The 27,337-nt window shown below is 39.9% G+C and overlaps 2 protein-coding genes across 4 annotated transcripts in view; one reads left to right on the top strand and one right to left on the bottom strand.

The window, feature by feature from the left end:
- lrrc2 (leucine rich repeat containing 2) overlaps nucleotides 1–27,337 on the bottom strand; it is a 46,115-nt gene that overhangs the window by 8,378 nt on the left and 10,400 nt on the right. The window contains exons 1-6 of one of the 3 annotated variants that reach the window (XM_042333283.1): nucleotides 15,936–15,976; nucleotides 14,286–14,484; nucleotides 9,309–9,479; nucleotides 7,771–8,005; nucleotides 7,056–7,212; nucleotides 4,853–4,989 (exon numbers count right to left, since the gene is read on the bottom strand). In XM_042333283.1, coding sequence (XP_042189217.1) covers nucleotides 4,853–4,989; nucleotides 7,056–7,212; nucleotides 7,771–8,005; nucleotides 9,309–9,433 — 654 coding nt within the window. In that variant the 5' untranslated portion in view covers nucleotides 9,434–9,479; nucleotides 14,286–14,484; nucleotides 15,936–15,976. Of the gene's footprint in view, nucleotides 1–4,852; nucleotides 4,990–7,055; nucleotides 7,213–7,770; nucleotides 8,006–9,308; nucleotides 9,480–14,285; nucleotides 14,917–15,935; nucleotides 15,977–27,337 lie in introns of those variants that run through there. The other 2 variants (XM_007899992.2, XM_042333296.1) reach the window with 2 other exon arrangements.
- On the top strand, nucleotides 84–26,878 carry tdgf1 (teratocarcinoma-derived growth factor 1). The gene is made up of 10 exons (XM_042333302.1): nucleotides 84–102; nucleotides 13,161–13,238; nucleotides 15,277–15,366; nucleotides 15,985–16,045; nucleotides 22,909–22,994; nucleotides 23,086–23,135; nucleotides 23,239–23,409; nucleotides 24,926–25,040; nucleotides 25,147–25,259; nucleotides 26,149–26,878. The coding sequence occupies exons 2-10, from the start codon at nucleotides 13,180–13,182 to the stop codon at nucleotides 26,286–26,288; spliced, it is 885 nt and encodes a 294-aa protein (XP_042189236.1). The 5' UTR covers nucleotides 84–102; nucleotides 13,161–13,179; the 3' UTR covers nucleotides 26,289–26,878.

Raw genomic sequence — 27,337 nt, forward strand, 5'->3', positions numbered from 1 at the left:
GTACTTTCTCTTTTCCTGTAGGAGTCCTGGAGCGTAGTGGTTTGAGCACTTGCCTCGCAAGCGAGAGGACCCGTTTGATTCCCATTTGGCGAGAAACCTTAGGTAAGTTTCCTTACTACACACACCTCTAGCAGTAAGTCAGAACCTGATTGTTAGCCGATTCTGACATTGCTTTCTGGGGTTAATAATCTCTTATAATAATCTCTTATATTTTATATATTATATATATTATATATATGAATGAATGAATGAATGAATGAATGAATGAATGAATGAATGAATGAATGAATGAATGAATGAATCGGTCACTCTGTGCACGACTGTTTGTGGGACACTACTGTGTGCAATTGGCTGCTGCGTTTTGCCCACAAAATATACAATCAATTCACTTTAGAGTAAATTCTGTGAGGCGCTTTGAGACGTCTCAACAAGGTGATAAGGGGCTATATCAAATGCAAGGATTATTATTAAGATTATTATTAGGATTATTTTCTACTTGCTATTTTTATAACAAGGGTGGATTTTATACCACAGAGGCCATTTTTTGAGGATCATCACACATTACGGATGTGAATAATGTACACAAGACTCGCAGAATTTGAGCAACAGTTGAACTTTCAGTTGAATGAAGGAGATGCCTTGTCTCCGCTTTGAATAAAGTGTTTGGTTTATGGGTGTGTTTTTTTCTTTGTTGGCATTTTTTTGTTCCGTTTTCTTTTAATGTTTGGGCAGGTGTTTTTGGCATGATTGTGTTCTGTATCATCTGAATGAAATACAACAACAACAACAACAACAAGATTCCATTTATAAAGCGCCTTTCACGTCAGGAGGACGTCCCAAGGCGCTGCACAGTTGGGTCATGACCCGAGCAGGGGGGAAATGGTCAGGGTGAGGGGAGGGAAGGAGCGAGGAGGGGGGAAATGGTCAGGGTGAGGGGAGGGAAGGGAGGGAGCGAGGAGGGGGAAGAGAGTCGAGAGGGGAGCTGAAGGCTCGGTCAAATAGATTGTACATTGGTACAAATACTTAAGTCAAATCAGTATTACTTTAGCTTTCAAGTTTAGGTTACAGTTTGGGTTTTACAGATTTCAATGAATGTTTTCATTCACTATATCAAAATCGCAGCAAGAAAGAAATCTGATGGAAAAAGTCAACATAAGAGTTCACTACTGAAGTGGCAATTTGTCTTAATGTAACATTTTACATTGAAGGCATTGAAAGTGCAGACAAGAGGGCAAATTGGAGAGATTCCAGGCTGGATTTTAAATGCATTTTTTTAAAAAAAACAATGATAATTAACACATTGACTGATTCTCAGATGTGCAAAACTCCACTGACACCGTTTTCAATGCTGCAGAAGTTGGCAACACTATACACTGGACTTGCAGGTAGCAGCATTTAACAGAATCAAGCTCAGAAGAAGAAAGTTGAACATTTGAGATTTAATTGCTTTACACAAAGTGATGCAGATTTGAAATAGGCTACCCAGGGAGGTAGATTGTTTTAGCAAATTCAGGAGAAAATTAAGTTGCTGTTTTGCAAAGAGATCTTGTGCAATCATATGTTCCTAACTTCAATAACAGAGGGTCTTAATTGAATCTGGAAATAATAACAGTACTATTTAATGTGGGCGTGCTGTCAAATCAGAATTGTTATCTACAGATTCCATCTTTCATGACACCATAAGATATCGCTCCTGGCATGTGAAACTTGTGACAGTTCAGTAAACTTTTTTAAAAAAAGTTATTGAGTTGGCACAATGGTTGAACACTTGCTCCTGATTGCTTTGGTTACCAGTCTAATTGCAAAGGAAATCAAACGTCAACTTGGGACGTTCTCCCGACGTGAAAGGCACTCTATAAATGCAATCTTGTTGTTGTTGTTATGGAATGAATTGTTCAGACAGCACTGTGGCGACATGAGCTGTGGAGAAGAATGTACTACATTTCTGAACTCATGGAAAAAATGCAAACAGCATTCAAACGTTCATTTAAAAAACACACATACCTCGGTGTTTGTTTTCATAATGTTATTAGAGTCAATCTCACCAGGCTCTTCAATAACATTAAAAAACAAAGATTTGATTTCAGTGTTTCGCACATAATCCAAGGTGCCCTGCTCCACATGCCAAAGACTTGTGTTTGTTTTTTTACTGACCTTGATTCATGATGTAGAACAGGAAGTATGAATCTGGCTTCCCGCTCTACATTATTATTATATTATTATGAACAAAATTGGTACTCTCAGCTAGTTAGAATTTCACTCTCCAGTCGCATATGCTCTGATGTAAACCAAAGAAAGATATCAAATAACTGAAACGTAGAAAACAACATACACACACAGTTAAAAACAATTAAACATATTATGTTACTGGAATCACATGAGCAAGACTGCTAAGTCTGACATTTTTCTGAGCTGATCGAAGGAGCTTTGCCTGAACCTTGGCTTCAACTCCAGTCCTCCCAATAATATGCGGAGTGGTGTCGCTCAAGCGAGAAACCTGACTTTGATTTCCGGCAAGGCAAAACCTTGAGCAAGTTTCCTTACTCCTCACGCCTGACAATAATCCCTCAAGAAAAAAACCAATAATAAATTGGTCACTTCAATCCATGACTGTTTGTGGGACACTGCTGTGTGCAATTGGCTACAGTATTTCGCTCACAAATATACAGTCAATTCACTTTACAGTATATTCTGTGAAGTGCTTTGAGACATCTAGAAGATGTGAAAAGCGCTATATTAAATGCAAGGAGTATTATTATTATCATAGGATCATATAATATCCCTTGCAAAAATTTTAACTCTTGGCCTCTCTGTATGCCACACGAGCACTAAAAAACGAATTTTTGTTCAGAAGTATTTCCAGATGGAACAAAGGCAGATACTAAATTAAAAATTCCTGCATTTGTTTAATTATCTTGAACGTAACTTGGATCCTTTGTAAGATGCCAACCAAATGGCAAATTGTTCATGGCATCAAATAACACAAAATAAGTTAAAACATCTTCTGCAGCTCATTGAAGTACAACATGGGTATAATACTTAGCATTAATTTTAAAAGGAATGTTACCAGTTATCTATTTATCAGTTTGGTCAATCAAATTTCGGAACCACTAAGGAAGTGGTACAGACTATTTACTGCTTGTTGTTTGGGTGGTTAAGAGTCTCTGTGACATTGTAAACAGTGCAGCTGGAAGTAATATTCAGTTATTCCACATATTTAAAGGAATTGTCAAGGACAAAGTCTTACAAAACACAGAGGCTTTTTTTTTAAGCAAAAACTGTTATTGAATTTAATCTGCGTTTGAAATAAATTGTTGGCAAAGCGCTCCAAGACATTGCCTTGGTGAAGGGTGCTATATAAATGCAAGTTATTGTTGAAAAAATAACAACTACGATTTAAACCACTTATTTATCCTCTACTTTCCTGCTTAGAAAAAAATCACATCTGTATTTATTGATCAACCATTAAAATGGCCCATATATCCGGATGGGCAACATGGAGGAGAGTTTGCATGGGAATGAAGGTCCGTATTAGTGAGCTGTTGGTAGCCAGCATAAGTTTATGAATGAGTTTCTGTCTTGTTTATCTACGTGCTTCATGTCTTTCCCTCCGTCATTTTCTGTCACTGTTCTCCCTCTTTATCCCTATTCAATCTGTCAGTCGATTTCTCTTCTGCCTTTTGGATCTCTTTATCTCACGCTATCTCACTCACAAGATATTATACCCTTAGATTGTCAATAGGTCAACAGGCCAAGGGAATGCCTGTATCACTGAGTCAGCTGGTTTTCAGCTCATGCATAAATGCATAAAACTATTTTAATTAGAAATATAAACTTTGAAAAAATAATGTTATTCACCCTCCAATTCCTTTTCCCTAACTGTTTTATTTTCTTCTGCCTGCTTTACATATTTCTATCATCTATATCTCCTGAGCTGTCCAAAATTCTCTAAAATTTTATTTTGTTCCACCATCCATTTTGAAGTCAGGAGAAACTTTGGTTTTGTTTAAAAGAAAAGGTTTTACACAGCTCCCAGAGCAAATGTAGCTCCAAAAGAGTGGAAATTGATATGATCATTTCTCAGACACAAGGTCAATCTCTGATGTATTTTTACACGTCAAAATAAGAAAGGCTGCCAACAAGAGAACATATCCTCTACAACATCCAGTTGGAAGAGATAATATAGCTTCAAAGACTTTATGGAACTGTGAACATAACTATCTGGGTATTTTATCAAAATATCAAATGTCTCTGAAGTACACAGCAGATGGTACAGAACACTGCCCTCTGGAGGTTGCACATGGCTCAGTGCCTTAGCACCCAGATCTCCATTAGAAAACATAAGAATCCTTGCGTTTGATGGAGCACCTTATAACATTGTTGAGGCATCTCAAAGCACTTCATAGGATTTTATTGTGAGACGTGTATTTGTAGGCAAACATAACAACCCATTTGCACATCTGAATGTCCCCAAAACAACCAATTTTACTTGAGTGGGGGAGGGATTGATGATCAGGATATTGGGAGAAACTCCCTTCTCTTTTCAAATAGTGCCATGAGATGTTCAACATCAGGCCAAACAGGCAGACGGGACCTCAGTTTAATTTCTCATTTGAAGAGACAGCACCTCTGACAATGTAACTCTCCCCGGGGTATTAGAATGTTAACCTAAACAATAAGTCCCTATAATAATAATACAGGACTCCCTATGTACAGGTTGGATGCATGACCTGCTGACTCAGAGGTGAGATTGCTACCAACTGAGTCAAACTGAGCCAAACACAAATGAGCTGAATGCCCTTCTTCTTCCATACCTCTCTTTGGATCTTGTTATCTCATTAAAGGACGTTACCTCAAATGGTAGTCCTGACAGCTCCATGTTATTTGATACATTCAGCTTCTCTAGGTTTTCACAATTGCCAAGATCTGGTGGGACGCTGGTGAGTTTGTTGAAACTAACATTCAATTCCTTCAGTTTGGTCAGCTTGCCTGTCAAAACACAACCACAAGACTGTCAGTTTACAACAGTTTTTCATTCTTATTCTAAGAGAGTATTGGGGTTAGTGAGGCAAAAAAAACAGTCAAAGTTTCTGCTCCAAATCATTATCCAGCAACCTTTTCTGGAAAGTGAGTATTTGGGGAATTCAAGCTAGTACAGCATTCATTCCCTTGTGGTGATGCCCATGCCACAGTTAAATAGATAGCATTTTAATCCACAGCAGATGAACCAGTAATATTCACCTATGGAATGAATGGAAATATATTACAGCTCATGCTTCTACTGTCACATTGCTAACGTCAAACTGGAAAATCTAGGACACTGATTCCTTGAGTACATAATTCGGTGTTAATTCAAAGCAGGAAATGGATACCATGGAAACTAATATAGCCTGATTAAAAGAGCACTGCATGCTTTGATCACAGACTAAGAATCTGTTGACAAATGCCAGACCAATTCAATAAAGAGATAAGTAACTAACGGCATGGAAGAACAATACCAAAGCCAGCATTTAATTTTCATTAACATATAAAGTAATAGAAAAATAAGAACTTACATTTTTATAATGTCTTATGTGTAGACATGTCTCAAAGTAATTATTTAACCATTTCAATTTATATATTATGATATAAGAATTAGAAAAAGTTTATTAGATTCACTAGGTTAATAGTATGAAGTGCCCTGTGCATTGAAATTCTGGTTGGTGTTAAATATACAAAGTACAATATTAAATTACATTTGTATAGTGCCTTTCACATTGAGAGGACATCCCGAGGCTTTGGGACATAGTACCTTTGGTGATGCACAATTATAATGGATAAATCCCCTGAGTGACTGACATTGCAAAAAGATGTTACATTTAACACCGAGTGGAATTTCAGTTCATTGGGGGCTAATCTCCAGAGGGTAGAATGCATCTAACTAAACAGACTGATTCTACTGCTTGATAACTTTGTTCTGGGAAATCTGTGCCTCAACCCGGAGGATGATAAAGTGAGACAGATTCACCTGGTGGGTTCTGTCACCATGACACATGCTCAGCATTGTCAGATTCACCCCAACAGAAGGCCTATGGCTTATACTTATACCAAAATTAGTAAGCAAAAATATGAATGAAAATAGCACCATAATAAACCCAACCCTAGTAACATATGCATGAGCTACTCCTTTTACTGTATGAGATGGGACTCGGACATGCAATTGGCTAAATACTTCACATTATCTACCATCAGCAAAGCCCTTGGTATACAAGAAATGCAAAATACTGCAGATGCTGGAAATCTGAAAACAAAAACAGAAGTCGCTGGGAACACTCAGCAGGTCAGGCAGCATCTGTGGAGAAAGGAAAGTGAGTCAACATTTCGGATTCACGACCCTTTGTCAGAACTGTGGCATGTTGGGAAGGAGAGGCTTTTAAAGACTAACAGAGAAGGGGGAATCAGGACAAGGAAGACAAAGAAAATGGGGAAGTTGCTGGGTTATTACTATATTTATTTCTGCTGTGGAGCTAACACACAACCTCACACACATCACACAGCTGGATTTTCTTTTCTAGCAGCACAAAGGTAAATGTTAATACAGTGTAGAGTTAAGATCAGAGAAAGTGATAGAACAGCCACAGTCATAGAGAACAAAATGGAACTTCAGAGAGATTCAGAGAACAAGAGAGAGAGAGAGAGAGAGTGAAAGACGATGATGTTGTTCGCCTCAAAAGGGATTGAGACATTTGGACAATAGCTAATAGAAAAAGAATGAAACATAAGCAGATTCTGTTTTCATTGGCTATTTTATAAGAATTTCAACGACTTTGAGGCTAGCATTTACAGCTGTCTTTCTCAGAAAGAGATGGATGATCAGGCAATGGACACAGAGATTAGTGCAAAAAGGTTTGGGACATTAGGCATGATTTTGTATGTTAACCTCTCCTCCCCTTATTGAAAGCAGGTGCTATGACAAACCAATGCATTCTGAAATGCTACAATTTTCAGCCCCAAATTAAATCTTAAATCACAAACTCAAACCAGAGCATCACATGGTCAGTACAAATGAAGCTTACCTATTGCTGCTGGCAGTTCCTCGATACAGTTCCTGGATAAATCTAACACAATCAGATCCTGAAACATTTCAATAAAGGCTGGAATGACTTGTATGCTTGTTTTCTGAATATGCCATTCTCTAAGGTAAGTCAAGTCTCTTAAGGAATCAGGAAGCTCCTGAAGCAAAAATGACATAAATCATATTAGAAAGTATTTATATTTTGTGGTAAATAGAAATGTCATACAGTGAGAGCAAGCATTTCTTATCATACCCCCTTGTAGATGTGAGAACAGACATGTACTGATATTATTTCTTAAAGGCCCAAACAGCCAGCTGTTGCCTTGCAATGTCTGAGGTAAGATTATCCAGATCATGCTCTTGCTTGAGATTAGTGGATTTATCTCCCTCATCCCTGTTCTACCGAGGTTGGTGACACATAAGAGACCCTGGGCACTCACACTCTGCATTTGACATCTTCACTTGTAACGGAACACTCCTCTAGCACAGAGGCTAGAACCACTTCCACTTGATGAAGATGGCGTCGAGTATGTGGAACATACACATTAGGATGTGGAACGAATACGATGGGCAAGACATGGAATAATCCTTCAAGTCCATCCATGTTGTACTACTACATGAGAAATTTCCTTTAGTGTAACTTGCCAACACCCAGAGATTATACAGTTGCTTCTGTGTGATCTAAAGTTATAATGGGAAGCATAGTTTCCACAAACCTGCCACTGTAATCCAGATAGTTCAAAAATGAAGCTTTTCTCTTCGATTGTGATATCGTTTTTTTGTTTTGGCAAAATAAAGTTTCCATATCCAACCTGCTGAGTTGTTCGGGAGCTGCTTAAGTGATTTGGTCCAACACGAACTTCCCCATTTACTAGGTCCGTTCTCAGCGCACAATAATTTCTAATGGCCCTTTTTCTACATTCAATCAGCAATGTCCACTCCTCATTAATCCTTAAACAAAAGAATGATAAAATGAGATTACTACTGTGAGCCTGGCTAAATTGGTATCAGTCTCGCTTCTGAGTCAAAACGTTGTGGGTTCATGCCTTGTTAGAGGTGTTTGGAAGAGGTGTTAAACCTCATCCTCACCTACAAGGCCATTCACGACCTCGCTCCCTCCTACCTCTCCAACCTACTATCCCCCTATCTACCTGCCCATACCCTCCATTCCTCTGGCTCCGGTCTGCTCCACATCCCCCGCCCCAACCGCCCTACCATCGGTGGCCGGACCTTCAGCCTCTCAGCCCCGAGGCTCTGGAACTCTATCCCCCAGTGCCTTCGCCGCCTCCTCCCTTTCCTCCTTCAAGGCCGGTCTCAAGATCTTTCTCTTTGACCGTGCCTTCAGCTCCCCTCTCAACTCTCTACCCCCTCCTCGCCCCCTCCCTTCCCTCCCCTCACCCTGACTATTTCCCCCCTCCTCGCTCTCTCCCTTCCCTCCCCTCACCCTGACCATTGCCCCCCTGCTCGGGTCCTGACCCAACTGTCCAGCGCTTTGGGACGTCCTCCCAACGTGAAAGGCGCTCTATAAATGGAATCTTGTTGTTGTTGTTGTTGTTGTTGTAAACCAAGTAGGCTATTCCTCCACTGGAGGAATAAAGGTTAATCCCAATTCAGTTCTTACTTGAATCCACACCCCAGTTTGAATAATGCTCAGCAGCCAGAGTGCTGGCTGATTTTTTCTCTCTCTACCCTAGAGGACACTGGGTTCAATTATTAACTGCTGCCCATTTGAGATCAATGCACTCAGCATAAATCAGGGTTCAAGCCCATCACCTTCTATTTATGTAGTGCTCTACCAGCCAGTGGATTTACCCAGTAAGCCATTGGAGAAGGGTCTAATAATAATAATAGTAATAAAAATAATAATACTTGCATTTGATATATAGCACCTTATAAATCTTTGAGACATCTCAAAGCACTTCACACAATAGACTGTAAAGTGGAATGTATATTTTATGGGTGAACGCAGCAACTAATTTGCACACGACAGTGTCCCACAAACAGCCATGGTGCGAGTGATCAATTTTATTCGGGGCTTTGTGTGCTTTTAATGACAAGCAGAAAAAAAGAGAAAATCTCATGCTTCGTATTTAACAAAAAAATATTTTATCATTGGTGCTACGATATGAATAAGTTGTCAGATTCAGCTGAATTTGGGCACACATGCTTCAGGAAACACTTTGGATGTGTTGGGTTTGCATTTATTACATTTGACTCATGTGCTAACCCGGATCTTAAAAGAAACTCAACTTACCTTGCTAGTGCACTCTTCTCCTGTCTTTCTCGCTCCCTCTTTTGCCGGTCTTTGTGTTTTTTTATTCTACCTTCCCATTTGGCTCTCAAAGTTGTCAAATTAACTGAAACAATAACAGGAGCCATGCTGACGTTTTCCACCACCTTTTAAAAAATCTTTTGGCAGAAGGGCCTGTGGTTCGGGGAAAAAGAACAGTTTGTATCACAGAATGTTAAATTTAGCAAAAGCACTTGTGAAAATTTTGTTGAACTTATGTTGAATGTGTGATGACATTTTTGGCATTTCCTGAAGTGTTTATTCACAACAACAACTTGTATTTATATAGCGCCCTTCATATACGATAATGTCTCAGAGCACTTGACAAGGAACATATTACGAAACAACATCAATTTCACCTGTTTCCAAAACTGATTCTCAGTATTTGCTGAACATGAAGTAAGAATAATAATTCTCACATTTGATATAGCGCCTTATCATATTAAAACATCTCAACAACAATGCATTTATACAGTGCACTTCACTTAGGATAACGTCTCAAAGTACTTTACAGGATTTATTGTAAAGTGAAATGAACATGCAGCCAATTTGGAGTCCTGTAGCTCAGTGGTTAGAGCACTCGCTTTGCAAGCGAGAGACCTGGGTTCAATTCCAGGCAGGTCAGGGCGAAACCTTGGGCAAGTTTCCTTACTCCACACGCCTAATAATAATCCCTCCAAAACCAAAACCAAGAATAAAATTGGTCATTTTCAATCTACGACTGTTTGTGGGACATTGCTGTGCGCAATTGGCTGCCGCGTTCGCCCACAAATATACAGTCAATTCACTTTACAGTGTATTCTGTAAAGCGTTTGGGACGTCCTCCCGACGTGAAAAGCGCTATATCAAATGCAAGGATTATTATTATTATTATTATTAATTTGTGCACAACAATATCCCACGAACAGCAATGAAGTGAATTTTCTCAGAGGGATTGTTGTCCAGGATATTGAGAGAAACTCTCTTCTCTTTTTGAAATGTGTCTTGAGCTCTTGAACATACAGCTATACAGACAGACTGTACTTCAGTTTACCATCTCATCTAAGGACGGCATCACTGACAATGCAGCTCTCTACTCCCCCAGCACAGCATTGGAATGTCACCCTGAACTTTGAGGTATGAGCTCAGATTCCCAACCCACAACCTTCTGATTCAGAAGCAAGATCGATATCAACTAAGCCGAGAGCCAATGATGCATATGAAGTATATGGTTGCCACTCACATCAGTATCGGTCGGTCTTACAGCACGGAGTCCTGTAGCTCAGTGGTTAGAGCACATGCCTCGCAAGTGAGTGACCTGGGTTCGATTCCCAGCCTGGCGAAATGTTGTGCAAGTTTCCTTACTCCACACGCCTCTGTTTAGCTAGCAATAAGTAGGAACCCAGTTGTTAGTCGATTGGTGGATTGTTTTCCAAGGGATAATAATTCCTTCCAAAATTTTTTAAAAATAAATAATAGATTGCTTATTTCAACCCATGACTGTTTGTGGGACACTGCTGTGTCAATTGGCTGCCACGTTTCGCCCACAAATATACATCAATTCACTTTACAGTATATTCTGTGAAGTGCTTTGAGACGTCTAGAAGACATGATAAGGCGTTATATCAAATGCAAGGATTATTATTATTATTTATTGTGAAATCATGTATAAGTGAGATTAGGCATTGAGTCCACAGCCACCAGACTCCCGACACGAATGTACATCCATCAATATTAGTCACTGACACAGGTAGTAGGCCTAGCACGATTATATGTAGCCATGTCCAGCAATCATAGAATCATAGAATTATACAACACAGAAGGAGGCCATCCGGCCCATTTTGTTTGTGCCGGCTCTCTGAAAAGAGCTATTCAATTCAATCCCAATCCCCTGCTTTCTCCCCATAGCTCTGTGTCCTCCCCAAATAATTATCTACTTTTCTCTTAAGAGTTGTTATCGAATCAGCTTCCACCACCCTTTCAGGCAATGCACAAGTTATCGACCCACCTACCAGTGGAAATAGTTTCTCCCTGTCCACCCTATCGAATCCCCTCCTAATTTTGAAAACTTCTATTAAGTCTCCTCTTAACCTTCGCTGCTCCAAGGAGAATAATCCTCGCTTCTGTAGCTTCACCCGATAACTGAAGTCCCTCATTGCTGGTATCATCCTGGTAAATCTCCATTGCACTCTCTCCAATGCCTTGACATCCTTCCTAAGGTGTGGTGCCCAGAACTGAACACAGTCTCCAGCTGTGGCCTAATCAATGTATTATAAAAGTTCATCATAACTTTCTGACTTTTGTATTCTGTGCCCCTATTTATAAATCCTAGTATCCTGTATATATTATTTTCTTTATCTCCCTGTCCTGCCACCTTCAAAGATTTACTTATATGAACCCCCAGGTCTCGCTGTTCTTTCACCCACTTTATGATTGTACCATCTAGGTTATTTTGCCTCTCCTCATTCATCCTCCCAAAATGCATTCACTTTGCATTTCTCCACATTAAACTTCATCTGCCACGTGTCTGCCCATTTTACCCATCTGTCTATATCCATTTGCAGTCTGCTACTATCCTCCTCACTGTTTACTACTTTTCCTAGCTTAGTATCATCTGCAAACTTGGAAATTGTACTCCCTATACCCAAGTCCAGGTCATTTATATAGATAACAATAATCCCTCCAAAACAAAAAAAATAAATTGGTCATTTTCAATCTACGACTGTTTGTGGGACATTGCTGTGCGCAATTGGCTGCCGCGTTCGCCCACAAATATACAGTCAATTCACTTTACAGTATATTCTGTGAAGCGCTTTGGGATATCTAGAAGACGTGAAAAGTGCTATATCAAATGCAAGGATTATTATTATATTATTATTATAAAAACAACAGTGGCCACAATATTGACCCATGGGAGACACCACTGCACACTTGCCTCCAGTCAGAAAAGAACCATTCATCACCACTCTCTGCTTTCTGTCTTCCAGCCAGTTCTGTATCCATGCTGCCACTGTCCCTTTAATACTGTGGGTTTCTATTTTGCTTACAAGTCTCTTATGTGGAACTTTATCATACGCCTTTTGAAAATCCATATAAAATACATTTGCCTTTAACAAATCCATATTGGCTAACCTTTATTAACCTATATTTTTCTAAGTGAAAATTTGTTTTGTCCCGGCTTATAGTCTCTAGAAGTTTCCCCACTATTGACGTTAGGCTGACTGGCCTGTAGTTCCTGGGGTTATCCTTCTGTCCCTTTTTGTATAGCGGAGTAACATTTGCAACCCTCCAGTCCTCTGGTACCACCCCAGTGTCCAAGGAGGATTGAAAGATTGTGGCCAGAACCTCCGTTATTTCCACTCTTACTTCCCTTAGTAACCTAGGATGCATCCCGTCCGGACCGGGTGACTTATCTATCTTGAGCACCGACAACCTTTTTAGTACCTCCTCTTGGTTTATCCAATTTCTCTACCCTCTCCTCCGATACTATGGCATTGGCTGCATCCTCTTCTTTTGTGAAGACAGATGCAAAGTAAAGAATTCATTCAGTACGTCAGCCATGCCTCTGCCTCCACAAGAAAATTTCCTCTTTGGTCACTAATTGGACCCACCCTACCTTTGCCTAACCTTTCATTCTCTATATGCTTATTAAGGTACCCTTTTATGTTACCCACTAATCTTTCTCATACAATCTCTTTGCCCCTCTTATTTTCTTTATCAGTTCTTCACTGTACTTTCTATATTCTAGTTGATTATCTTCCATATTTTGGATCTGACATTTATCATAAAACTCCTTTTTCTGTTTTATTTTAATCCCAATTTTCTTGCAATTCACAGCGAATGCAGACAATTAGCAATGAGAGACTCGCAATGTACAGGGGAAGCGCAGGAGAGAACATTAAAGTGGTGTACCAGGTAGCCTGCACAACTTTGTTTCAATTATAATCTTAGTTTGTTTAATTTGCTCACCTTCCGGGCTGAACATTCACCCAACTCCAGACAGTAAGTGCTGCCATTCTAATTGAATGGGAGCAAACTCCTCGCACACACTTTCCTCTCGGGGTCACTGGATTGTGATCAAGATTAGGAACTCTGGGTGATTTTCCCCTTTCCTATATCTAGAGAACTGGACCTGGGTCATGGTCTGACTGTCCCAGTTTCCCATTACCAGCTGAGTCGGTAGCAGATGGGGCATGAGGGATGGAGTGAAGAAGGAGCTCATAAAACACTTTTACAAACTTATACAGCATGTCATTTACATTAAATGAAATTTGGATTTGTAAGAATTTGTTTGTCAAAATTAGCCAGATTTTGTTTTGATGATGCCTGGCATCAGATGAAGACAACATTATCTTTAGGGAGGACAAGTTTGCATGGCTATGGGGAGAGTGCGGGGGAGTGGGATTGATTTGGACAGCTCTTTTAAAAGAGCCAGCACAGACACGACAGGACGAATGGCCTCCTTCTGCGCTGTATAATTCTATGATTGGACTCAGGAGTGATGTGGTGCCTCTGCAGTTGAATATCTTGCTGTTGCTCAGACACCAAAAATAGCCACTTAGGCAAGGAACTGGAGCAAAACACGGACTTTTAGATTTCATACCCCAACACCAGACAGTGACTTCAGGAGACAAGGAGGAGAAAGGAGGAGGTTGATGTTACAGATTCAACAAATAAACCACGCACATTGTTTTTGTTTCCAGGAACTAGAAACTTTCCAGGCTCCCAACCAACACATCCAAACGGAAATCAAACAAACATCAGATTTAGTGATTCCAGCTCGCTGGCTGTGAGGATTCAAGGTTATCATCTGACATGATCTGATAATAAGATTAAAAGTGGAAGTTGATAATCCCAGGTTGTGATTTGACAAACAATTCACCACTATTATATCTGCAGCAGGGTTTCTACCTGGAACACAATATCAATGTGACTGTTTAAGACCACTGGCTTTTTGCTCACCTGATTCAATGAGATGTTCTGGTGACTGAAAGCTCCAGACCTGGCTCTTTTATTTCAGTTTACAGTCTGCCTCCCTGTTTACAGCTCCTTTGACAGGCATCCTTTACACGGTGGGTCAGAGATACCAAATCTCCAGTGTGACTCTTCACTCAGTTGCAGTAATGTGCTATTTTTGTCCTCTGTTGACACCGCCTGTGAGCTGTGTATCAGATATACGTGGACACTGAAACATCCAAACCATGCAGAGCAACACAGAAAGTCTCAAAGGTCAAAAAATCTGCAGAATTAATACAACTGTAATTGCCGAAGGACAAAAATATCAAAGCGAGCTTCCTTGCTAATCTATTTGGGAATAGCTTCATTAAAGCGATTTTTATTTCAGGTCAGTGTTAAAGCAGTAATTCTACTGCAGATTGAGTAGATTTAATGTGGGTCTTGGTGCCTTTAGACTAAATGTGGCATTACTACTGTGCTCATGTTCCGCTGCATAGTAGTTTAATGGTATCTGAGTCACTTCGTATGTTGAGAGTATTACGAAACTAAGGAGAGTATTTTTTTCTTTATCTGCCATTCCAATATAATGATTCTACCATTTAACAACTTAATCATAGAAAATAGTTAAGTTAATTACGCCCAATTAATTTTTTTAAGTGCATAAATTGGGGAATTTGTTTTTTTCTGCTTGTTCTAGAGCATTGTTTTGATTTGTTTTGTTTCTTTCCCTCTTCAATTATAGGAACATGGTCATTGACCATTACAGTCTATCTGGTCAATCCCAAAGTAAAACGTAATCTACAATTACGCACCAATTCTCAAACCAACACATTTTTCTAAACTGTTTAATAATGAGATTTTTCGTTGTAAAGAAATGGTGTTGGTTGCGAGCTGTTGTTGCTGCCAATGGAGCACAGTGTTTCAGCGTTATTATTATTATTATTATTATATAGTAAGAAACTCTGAAATAAACTTAAATTATTTACTCTTTTTTCAGGTACAAACCCCATACCTCCCCTCAACTTCAGTGGCATCACACAAGATACCAGGAGTTCAATCTGATTCAAGATGGCATGAAAAAGACTCAGTAAGCAAAGGTTATTTTAGAGTTTCGGACTATATAATAATCATAATTATATAGCCTTACATTTGATAGTGCGCCTTTCATGAGGATGGCTCAAAGCGTTTCACATGATTTACTGTAAAATGTAGTAATTGTGTGTTTTGATTATCACATTACATATTGCATTTTTCACCTCTACATCTCAGCTCTTCATAACTGCTCCCTATTTAGCCAACAGTTTATGAATGCCTAGAGAAGATTAGTTGATATCATCAAGTCCCGATCGGCCTTCTGTTTATTGTTTTGGTTAGTGGTGAGCTCCATCTTGTGGCTTAACTGAGACCTGACACGATATTTCCTACATACTGCAATTGCACTTGAGGGCAATCTGCCCTGAAACTTGAATCCTTGCCACAACCTTCTGACTGGAATTCAAACCAGTGTTTGAAGTACCATGTAATTGAGCTGTTCTCTTAACACTAGAGATCAAAAGCCAGACATGTCTACACGTTCTATTTGTAAAATAATTTCTCCTGTTGTGACACTTTGGACCACTCTAGAACTAAACAATTAAATTAACAAGTGAAACAGACAGATGGTAGGATTTGGCCCGGGCTGTGTGAAGATTGTTGCTCCTCTTAGGTGCTGTCCATCGGAGGGGATGTTGAACAACCAACTAGTGCGTATCCTCCTTGGGGGGAAGGTAAGCGGGGTATCCTTGGAGCTAAACTTGGCAAAGGAATGTCAGAATCGAGCCAGCCCTCTGTGGTAGTCTTGGTAGTCTGGTTCATCCAGGGCACTACTACGATGATCCAGCCTGGTTCATCGGCATGACCTTGAAGGGAAAACCAGTCACTGGATGCAAGGAATCATCCCACTCAGCTCCTGTTAACGCTGCAAGCCAAAGCTTAGAACCAAATTTGCTAAATTATGATCTGTGTGGCTTTCTGCTACACCCACTTAGAAACTGTGGGAACAATTCCATCTTTTTATGTTGCAGAACCTCAAGAAGTTGCCTTTTATACCACTTTATTACACATAATTGCCTCAAGGTTATTTCAGGCAAATGCAACAATAATTTGCACCACTAAAGATCCACTAAAGATCCACAACCATGAAATGAATCATCAAGTTACTTAAAGGACTGTGGCCAGAACACCAGGAGATCCTCCATTCTTTTATTCTCTTGTCATGGGATCTTCAACATCCAGCTTAACAGAAAGATGGGAGCTTGGTTTAACATCTCATTCAAAAGACTCAACTCCAATACTCTCCTACTAAAGTGCCAGTTTAGAGTATGAACTCTAGTCTCAATGTGAAGCATGAACTTATAACCTTCTGTTCCAGAGGCAAAGTGCTCTACCAACTGAGCCACATAACACAATGAATAGCAAACCAACAATTAAGAAGAGTTCAGATCATATACAGTAGCTTTTCAAGCAGATTTTGCAATTGCTTCGACTGTTTACACAAATAACCTTATTTTGTTATTCTCATGTTCTTTTACTGTTTGATAAATGTTGTTAAATGTTGTATGAACTTGAAATGACACCAGAACCCCAGTTTTCTGATATCTGTTTGGAGCCGTGTTCTTGTGGGTCATTGTGACATACATGGGACACATGGGGTTTCCTGGGGGAATGATCTTTACTTCCTGAGACACTTCTCCGAGAGAGAGGAGTCATTTGTGCTGACATGTTCCCAATGGGGGCTTCTGCAATCCCACTGAATCGTGAAAGCATAACTCCTACGCTTTTAGAAGGTTATTCATTGACTTCGAATTTGAGGAGAGCAACCCAAAGACTAACATAGTACAAAACCAGCACAGCATGACTCTGTCACTACTTGAAACCCTAGATGAGGTCCGTTATCATTGGCATGAACACCCTGTGACCAGTGTAATTTGGATAATGGATGTCTGCCAGTCATACCTTTGGCAAGTATTTATTTTTACAAATAGATGTTCTCGTGCAATGGAGCAGACCCACAAAGAACTGTAGTAAATCGTCTTACAAATTAAGACTGACTTTAGGAATTTTCCAAAAATTATGCATGATCTTAAATGTATTGTCGAAGGTGCCATCCCTCAGAATAAGATATTAAATCGACATTCCATCTGCCTGTTCGAGGAAGTGTTCAAATTCCTATGCCACTATTTGAAAAGAGAACAAAGTTTCTAGTGGTTTCCTGCCCAACAATCCTCCAGATAAATTGATCCTTCACACAATGGTGGTTTATGGCATTCCTATACACAAATTGCCTCTCATGTTTGCAATACCATCACAGTCATTACACTAGATAAAAATTGCTTTTGAAGCATTTTGACATTAGTAATAATAAATAATAAGCCTTATATTTGATATAGCACCTTATTGTTTTGTCATGGAAACATGTCTAAGCACTTCACAGGATATACTGCAAAGTGTAGACACTGTGTTTGCAGGCAAACACAAGCATTGCACTGGAGTATCAACTAGGTGGACCTTGAGCTCACAAGCTTCTGATGCTAAGGCACAGGGCCTCCAAATGAGTGTAGGACCTAAATCAAATGCAAAGATTATTACAATATCAGGTACTGGAGGTTTCTCTAAATCTATACTCTAGCACATTACAATGTCTTCAAGTAGAGATTACTGGGAAAAGGAAAAAAAGAAGATACATGTCCTAATAAAGAAATTATTTATTTATTATGACATGTACCTTCTTTTTTTCCTTTTTTACCAATGCTGAGACTGCACTGACCACAAAAGTCACTTAATGTTTACATCTTTTTTATAAGCTGCTATCCTTTGAGTTTATATGACACTAGCATTGTTAAACAATACCCAGTTTTTAACTTGATGCCTGCCTTTTTAAAATTCTCTCAGATGGGCATTTATTACATGGTTGTTTGCAGATTAATTAATCACTGTTTTTGCCTACAAATATATGATAACTACACTTGGCAAACATTACCTGTGAACACTTTGAGGCATTTCAATATTCTAGGGATAATTTATTATTATGATTATCATCATTAATAATTATTGTTAATAATACTGGGAAACAGTAATTATTAACTATTACGACTAATAATAACAATAATAAAGTCCGCGACTGGGTTGGAAACAGGGAAGCAGGCCACAAGAGAAGCAAGAGAAGCAAAGTAAGCCATTGTGCTTCAAAATGGCGATAGACTTAGAGAATAAAAGGATAATATACAGTCAATTCACTTTACAGCATATTCTGTGAAGCCCTTTGAAACGTCGAGAAGACGTGAAAAGCGCTATATCAAATGTAAGTATTATTATTAGAGCTCCTACCCTCTGAAGGAAACGTTTTGCAATAGTATCTGAACACCAAAGGTAATGAACAAGTAGTTCAGTGTGGAATGGCAACACAAATCAGAGGACTGTTGTGCTATTGTGAGAAATGGTCATTAATATTACTGTACCTATTGCCTTCATCCTTGGTTTGAGTTGATAACTAACAAGAAAGGAAATGGGAGAACAGAGAAATATTCAGTGTCAAAAGCTGTGCATTTCTTTTGTATTTCTTCGAATGCCTGAGTGAACCAACACCTTGACTCTGAAGAATCCTTTTATTCTGCAAGAGCTGGGAACGGCGTCTCTTTAATAACAGTCTTAACACATTCATCAAAACAATGAGCAGTGACTGGAAACCTCTGCATACCTAGACTTCTTCCTAAAGCTGATTGATTTGGCAAAGGCACTATACAATTGCAAATCCGCCAGTGCCAACTGCATTGAGACAAGATTTTTTTTCCATATCTTGTTACATTGAACCCTGATGCTTTAATCTGGGCTCAGTTTGTAAATCTCCAGTCAGATCATGTGGGTTTGACTCTTTTCCATTGCCGAGTCTCAACAGGACAGGTGCATGGCTGCAATGAAAATACTTGAATGTGGAAACAATTCTGCTCTGTTTATTAGATTTGCCGTAAAGTCTTATTTTTTTCCCAGTCCAATTCGCTTTTCTTGAAGCTGCTGACTCATGTTTGAGTATTATTCCAAAGGCATTGGCTCTGTCTGAGCCTTCACCCAGATGACTAATTTAAATGTGTATGCCAGACAGTGAGTGTTGGCACAATATTTCACTGTGGGGACATCACAACCCAATCCTTACTCTCAAATAAAATTCACACATATACAGTATGTGATGCCCAGCATGGGCCATTGGATAGGGATAAGGAACAAGAATCCTGACTGTTTTTTCCTCCCCTATCCCAGGAGTACTGAGCACAATTGTGGTACTTCATCTGGGATTGGTTAACTGGGCACAGACCAGGAATAGGAATGCAAATCTTCCAGATCTGCATGGGGCAGTTTCACACTTGACAATGGTTTTATCAAGGGAACCATTGCGGGGAGGTGAAATAAAGACACTTTTAAAAATAAATAAGATGAAATACAGTTCCTACAACCTGTTGCTCTTTTCGAGTTTAATGATTTAATGTTATGTCGAAGGTACGATTTTTAAAAAAAAATTAAAAAGTGAATGGGATAGGAATGTGTATCTATTGTCGCTTATACTGTTTGGGAAAATTTGCTTCTTAGAACATGGTGGTGTGATGGGAGGTGGGGGGAAAACATTGCCCAACAGCTACTGCTTATGATTATATATATTATTCTGAGTACCAATGCTGCGACTGGAAACAAATACTTGAGGATAACAATATAATAATAATAATCCTTACAGTTGATATAGCATCTTATCAAGTCACCGAAATGTTTCAAAGTGTTTCAAAGGATTTAATTGGAAGTGTAGTTACTGTATATTTGTATGTGAACGCAGCAGCCACAAAGTGAATGATCAATATTTATCTGGGGGATGGTTGGCCAGGGCATCAGGAGAAATTCCCTTCTCTTTTTGGACAGTGCTACAGGATTGTTAACATCCATTCGAACAGTCAGGTTTAATACCTCAACAACAACAACAACTTGGATTTATATAGCGCCCTCCACGCCAGGCGACGTCTCAGAGCGCTTTACAGTTTTGGATCCTGGGGCCGAGACAGGGGGAGGGGGAGGAAGGTGACCAAAGGCGCAGTCGAAAAGAAAGGTCTTCAGCAGAGACCTGAAAATGGGAAGGGAGGGAACGAGACGAAGGGAGTGAGGAAGGCAGTTCCAGAGCCTCGGGGTACAGTGGCTGAAGGCACGGCCGTCAAGGGCGGAGCGGAGGACTTGGGGGACGAGGAGGAGGCCAGACCCGGAGGAACGAAGGCAACAGGTACTGTTTTGAGGAGAGAGGAGGATTGAAGGATAGCACCTTGGCAATGTGACACACCCACAGCACTGTATTCAAGTGTCAGCTGAGACTGTCAGCTCAGAGTCAGTATGTGGAGCTTGAACCAATAATCTTCTGACTCAGAGGTTCAATCCAAGTGTGATTGAAGAGGGGTAAATTCAGAAGGAATCTATGCAAACACTATTTTAGTGTGGAGTCCTGTAGCTCAGTGGTTTAGCACTCGCCTTGCTAGCAAGAGACTTGGGTTCGATTCCGGCAGGGTGAAACCTTGGATAAGTTTCCTTACTCCACACGCCTGATAATAATCCCTCAAGAAAAAAATAATAAATTGGTCACTCAATCCACGACTGTTTGTGGGACACTGCTGAGAACAATTGACTGCCGCGTTTCGCTCATAAATAAACAGTCAATTCACTTTACAGTACGGGAACGCTCAGCAGGTCAGGCAGCATCTATGGAAAAAGGAAAGTGAGTCAATGTTTCGGGTCCACAACCTTTCGTTAGAACTGTGGCATGTTGGGAGGGAGAGGCTTTTAAGGGCTAACAGAGGGGGAAGACAGGGCAAGGAAGACAAAGGAAAAAATGGGGTGGAGGACAGGGGATGATGGATTAAAGAGGTGCTAATGGTGCAAAACAGGGAGGAAATATCAAATGCAAGGATTATTATTATTAGTAGTAGTAGTTATTATTAGTGAGCGAATAGTGAACCTGTAGAACTGGCTCCCTAGGGAGATGGTTGAAGGAGGAAGTGTTGATTCTTTCAGACACAGATTAGATAATTTTCTTTTTGGAAATAACATTATGGGGTATAATACATAGGCATTTTGGAACATATGTGCATGCGACCGCCAGGAAGGTGGAAGGCGAACTAGATGGACCTTGATCTTTTTCTGTCTAGCATTTCTTATGTTCTCATGTAAAAGTGCTACCAACTGAGCCAATGTGTTTAGCTTGGTTACAGGGTATTCACAGTCAAGATTCTTCCTTGTGCGTTGATTGAATGGAAGCCAATGGGATTGATGTGTGCCATTGCTTTATTATTGAAACAACTTAAATTAAGAAAAAAATTAAATGTTTTTGATATCACTGAAAAAGTACATTAAAGAACCAGAAAGATTCAGTCGCTTGAAATGCAGCTAAAAGACTCTCAAGAGGAGATTGAATCAACAGAAAAAGAAAAGAAATGTTCCACAACTGTGTTTAAATACAGTAATAGGCAATTAGCACATTTACTGAACCAACCACAGGCACTGCTTGAACATTCCCATCTTGATTGGTAAACTTAAATTTTTGAACAGATTATCCAAGTTCGATCTGAACTGTGATAATTGAAAGAGAATTGTTTCACATGAAATAGATTCGCAACGTATATAAGAGGATTAAATCCAATCACTGCCACTTGCAAATATCTGATTCAGTATCTCTCCCCTTGGAAATGGGATTTGAGAGGCTCCGAAGGATTGTAACAAAGGGGTCTAATGTGCGATATCTGTAAAAGGGATGGGAAGTGCAAATTGTCTGCTCTGAATGCCAGCAGCGCACCAAAAATAAACAGAGAGCAAAACGCTATCTCCTTACTGATGTCCCTTTTCCTCGCACCATGGCTGCTTCTGAAGATTGCTGACCAAATATAAAAATGAAGAAAATAACCACCTGTAGACTTCCATTTAAAACATGCAGTCAATATTCAATTTACTCATGTCCCCACCCTACCCGCCCCATCATCAACTCAGGTGACAAGCTTTCAGCCTTTCCGCCCCCAAACTCCATCCTAGAATTCCTCCAACTCTCGTCTTCCCTGAGCTCGTTCAAGGTCCATCGCAAGACCGAACTCTCTGACCGTGCTTTCGGTCATCTTTCCCCTCCCACCCCTCAACTCCTACCCCTGGCTTGGGTGCTCAGTCAGGATTATTGAGGACCTTGGGTCGTCCTCCTGACATGAAAGGCGCTGTAATAAATGTAAATTTGTACTGTATTGTATTTATATTCAATATTACTGACCTGTGGCCAATTGCTAATCTGTAAAACGTGTGAAATTAAAACTAGATTCTGTTTTTAACTACAGTATAAAGGAAGAAATGCTGCGCTGGGGATGATAATAATAGTAAAACCGGCCTCTTTACTTTCGATTGGAGGGCAGATTGCTGAATAAAGATTACACTTGGATGCTTTTGAATGTGAATGTTGGTTGGTATTCAAGCTCTGTGGTTTGAGAAAGCAGAGGTGAGAATTGTCTGCCAATGTGTTGATTGCTCCCTGTTGCTCCACATCCTGGGCTCAGACCTGGGAGTCAGAAACCATTCATTCATCCCCTTCCAGTCTGGAGAAACAGGACACAACTTTAACAGTGGAAAACTGGATAGCAAACGTTTTGCAGGAGAAATGAACTCTTTAGCAGTTATTGGGTAAGTCTATTTCAATTTTGATCATTCTGTTAAAACAGTGCACATACAGTCAGTGTTTGACAACTAATCACTTTGACCCCTTTCTTTGCAGATTCCTTTTAATGTCGCTGGTCCCTCTTAAGGCTGTGGAGCTTAGGAATAGTAAGTGATTGCCATTAATTGTACTGTGATACAAAGCTTGGGTTAGAAAAGAATTCCCTTCCATCTTAACAATTTGCGTGGCATTCTGTTTTGTCTGTTTCAGACTGCGAAGGTGAGGATTGTGAAGATTGGGAAATTGCAAAACCTTCCAGCCAGAAACCTTTGGAAATAAGTCGTGATTCTTTAACTAAATTTCATCTGATCAACAGCCAATCTCACGAACCTAGAACATTGGATCTTTCAAAGAAGATTCCCTTCTTAGGACTGACGGAAAGTAAGTTAATAATAATAATCCTTACATGATACAGCGCCTTTCACTTTGGGAGGATGTCCGAAAGTGCTTCACAGGATATACTGTAAAGTGGAGTGACTGACTTCTGTGAGCATACGCAGCAGGCAATTTGCACACAGTAATGTCCCACAAACATTGATAGACTTTTGATAGGTCAGGGTATTAAGGGATATGGGGAGAAAGCAGGAAATTGGAACTGAAAGGATTAATTGAGGTACAGATCACTCATGATCTAATTAAATGGCGGAACAGGCTCGAAGGGCTGAACGGCGTCCTCCTGTTCCTATGTTCCAAACAGCCATGAAATGAATGGCCAATTTTATTTGGGGAATTGTTGATGAGGATATCAGAAGAAACTTGCTTCTCTTTTCAAATAGTGCTATGGGATCTTTAATGTCCACTTGAGAAGCAGACAAGACCTTGCTTAATGTTCCATTTGAAGGGCAGCACCTTTGATAATGCAGCACTCCCTTAGCTTTGCATTGCCTAGACTAAGTGAGTTCAAGTGCAGACAGGGGAAGTTATAGGCTGATTATTCACAGATCTAAACTTGGCCTCTGCTACTTTTCCAATATATTAGAGCATAGCAGTTAACATCAGCAAAATGTCAGTGAAATGTATGAACCAAAAAAGTAAGACAAATTGTAAATCCATTTCTATATTTCAAATTTGAATTATTTTTCACAGTGAGATATGTTTTTAGCATCGAGAAGTTTAGTATTGCAATCAAGGCTGATAGTGCAGGCCACCACCAAAAGAAATAGCGACAATACAAATCAATTGAGAAGCAAATACAATAGATGGTTTCAGTGTTTCACAGGATTTATTGCAAAGTGTAGTCACTGTATTTGTAGGCAAGCATGGCATTGGTTTGGAGTGTCAGCGAGGTGGAGCTTGAACTCACAACTGAATAATAATAATAATCCTTGCATTTGAAAAAGCTCTTTTCACGTCTTCTAGACGTGAAAAAGGGCTTCACAGAATATACTGTAAAGTGAATTGACTGTATATTTGTGGGCAAAACGCGGCAACCAATTGCGCACAGTAGTGTCCCACAAACAGTCGTGGATTGAAAATGACCAATTTATTATTGTTTTGTTTTTGGAGGGATTATTATTAGGCGTGTGGAGTAAGGAAACTTGCCCAAGGTTTTGCCCTGCCTGGAATTGAACCCAGGTGTCTCGCTTGCAAGGACGAGTGCTCTAACCTCTGAGCTACAGGACTCCTGTCTGATGCCTCAAAAATGAGCTTCACTGACATCAAACGCGAGGATTATTATAGTATCAGATACTGGAGGGTTCTCTAAAGCCATACTTCAGCAGGTTACAATGTATTCAAGTGACAGGTTGTGAAAAAAAGGAACGGGAAAAAGAAGGTACATGTCATAATAAAGAAGTGGCACAGTCTGCGATTCCAAAATAGATAAAACTCTTAAAACATTGGTACGCATGACTTAATATGCATTGATAATATTATATAGTAACTGTACTGTTCTCAGGTCGAACATTGGACAAGAACTGCTGCATGAACAGTGGGATTTGCATCCTGGGCAGTTTCTGTGCATGTCCTCCGCACTTCACTGGCAGATATTGTGAATTGGATGAACGGCTAAAGTGAGTAGATGCAATTTGTTTCATTTTGTTTCAGGGCCTCATTCAAATTGCATTATCCTTTGGTAATTTGAACGAGGCCCAACTCTCGGTTTCTGTTCTCTGACAGGACGTGTGGCACAATTCTCCATGGCGCATGGGTTATCAGGAGCTGTTCCTGGTGTAAATGCAGATATGGGCGTCTGCACTGCATTGACGCATTTAAGGAGATGGAAAACTGTGGTAAGTGTTGGTTCATTTTATCTTCTGTTGAAAATGGGGAATCGTGCAATGTGGTGGTGAACTGAACCATAAAAGAATTGCATTCTGTGAAGCGCTTTGGGACGTCTAGAAGACGTGAAAAGAGCTATATCAAGTGCAAGGATTATTATTATTATTATTATTATTGCGCCTCATCACATTGAAGTGTCTTCCCAAGGCAAGGTTTTGTACAGAGAGCATTGGGTGGCATTCTCTTCAACAAATGTTTAAAAAGTAAAGATGGGAGGACATCACCTGATGGTTCGTAAAGGTGCTCCTGCTGCAAAATACAGAGCTCCCTGTTGTCAACCAAAGTGTGTATGCTATCATGTGAAGTGCGCAGAGTGGCTTCATGTCCTTTCACTCTAGGTGCCGACTCTGCAATCTGGAGGCCTGACCACTAAAAAAGATTCAGGGTCTTTTGCCGGTGCAAAATTGGTCTGCTGACCACTAAGTGTGCCAATGGAGACAGGGCTGCTTCTGGAGACGACCTCCTAATGTAATAGGTGGCATTAGATTCCATTGTAAAGTGCTAAATCCTGTCATGCAAGTTTTAGCTTGCAAGAAAACCATTTGCATCACTGAATGCAAACACCTGAACTTTGATCATTTCTCTTCCAGGCTAAAGAATTTACATACAAAAGTCCAGAAGTACTTCCCATTATTCTGCCAAATGTGTTCCCATCCCCTAACTCTGATTGATACAGTCTTGATGGCTCCTATTTGCAATTCTTTCTGCCAGGAATGTATTGAAGTTTCACACCTGATAGCTACAGTCTGGTTTAGCTCACTCAAAACATGTTTTATTTCCCCTTTTAAAACTTCACATTTCAGCAGTGATAAACCTTGTCTGATTTCTTTTCCACCTCAGGTCCAGACCAGAATGACCGCAATGATAACAGTGGCCTTTATAAATCATTATCTGATGATGGTTGCTGGCGAAAACAAACAAGATACCTGCTTCTGTCGGTGATGCTTCTTTGGCACAGTGTTTGCACTATGGTTTTGTAATGGTTTTCATTTCACCCTAACATTTTCTCACTGCTTCTCCTGAAAGTGCTGATGTTTGCTGAATTACAGTTCTATGGGCACTGGCTGCCCTCTGCTGCTTTTCCCAAATGACCAATATTTATACGTGAACCCCGACAACGAGAATCTGCAGACTATTCACTGATAGATGAATCCTCCTCCGATCCTCTGCTCACACATCAACGTTTTAGCAGGGGTCATTGGATAGCGATCAGAAGTCCTGAAATTTTACTTGGTCTTAGCCTTCAACACCTTCTTATTAATTTAAAAATTGTGCAGGGCTTCCTTGATCTCTTAAATCTTAAATTTATCTTTAATTTGGAAGCTGGTTCAGCAGTTCTTATAAAGAACTGACTTTCAAATTAAGGCAGGATTGAAGAGTTTTTAAAGAATTCTGTGCAATCTTAAAGTTTAAGACAAAATTGACCTGGCTGGAAAGCATGCAATGGTAATAGTTAGGGCTGTAGATCTGTCACTGCATTTTTTAAAATCTAAAATCATGGAGCAGTCATGGTAAATTTAGTAAAAGTCACAGGTTTAGGAGGAAATAATAATAATAATAATAATAATCCTTGCATTTGATATAGCGCTTTTTACGTTGGGAGGACGTCCCAAAGCGCTTCATAGAACACACTGTAAAGTGAATTGACTGTATATTTGTGGGTGAACGCGGCAGCCAATTGCGCACAGCAATGTCCCACAAACAGTCGTAGATTGAAAATGATGAATTTATTATTGTTTTTGGTTTTGGAGGGATTATTATTAGGCGTGTGAAGTAAGGAAACTTGCCCAAGGTTTCGCCCTGTCTGGAATTGAACTCGGGTCTCTCGCTTGCAAAGCGAGTGCTCTAACCACTGAGCTACAGGGTAAAGTCACGACATGAAAATTCAACTCTATAAATACAGTGTTAGGGTACTTACAATGGTGCTAAGGAAGGCAGCTGAGCTGGTCAAACATAAATTATGCAACACTTTTTTTAATACGTTCCATAATTTGCGCAAATATTAGAAACGTGTTTCTCAAGTAGTCAA

The sequence above is a fragment of the Callorhinchus milii genome, unplaced genomic scaffold, assembly GCF_018977255.1.
Source record: "Callorhinchus milii isolate IMCB2004 unplaced genomic scaffold, IMCB_Cmil_1.0 Scaffold1, whole genome shotgun sequence".
Classification (NCBI taxonomy): Eukaryota; Metazoa; Chordata; class Chondrichthyes; order Chimaeriformes; family Callorhinchidae; genus Callorhinchus; species Callorhinchus milii.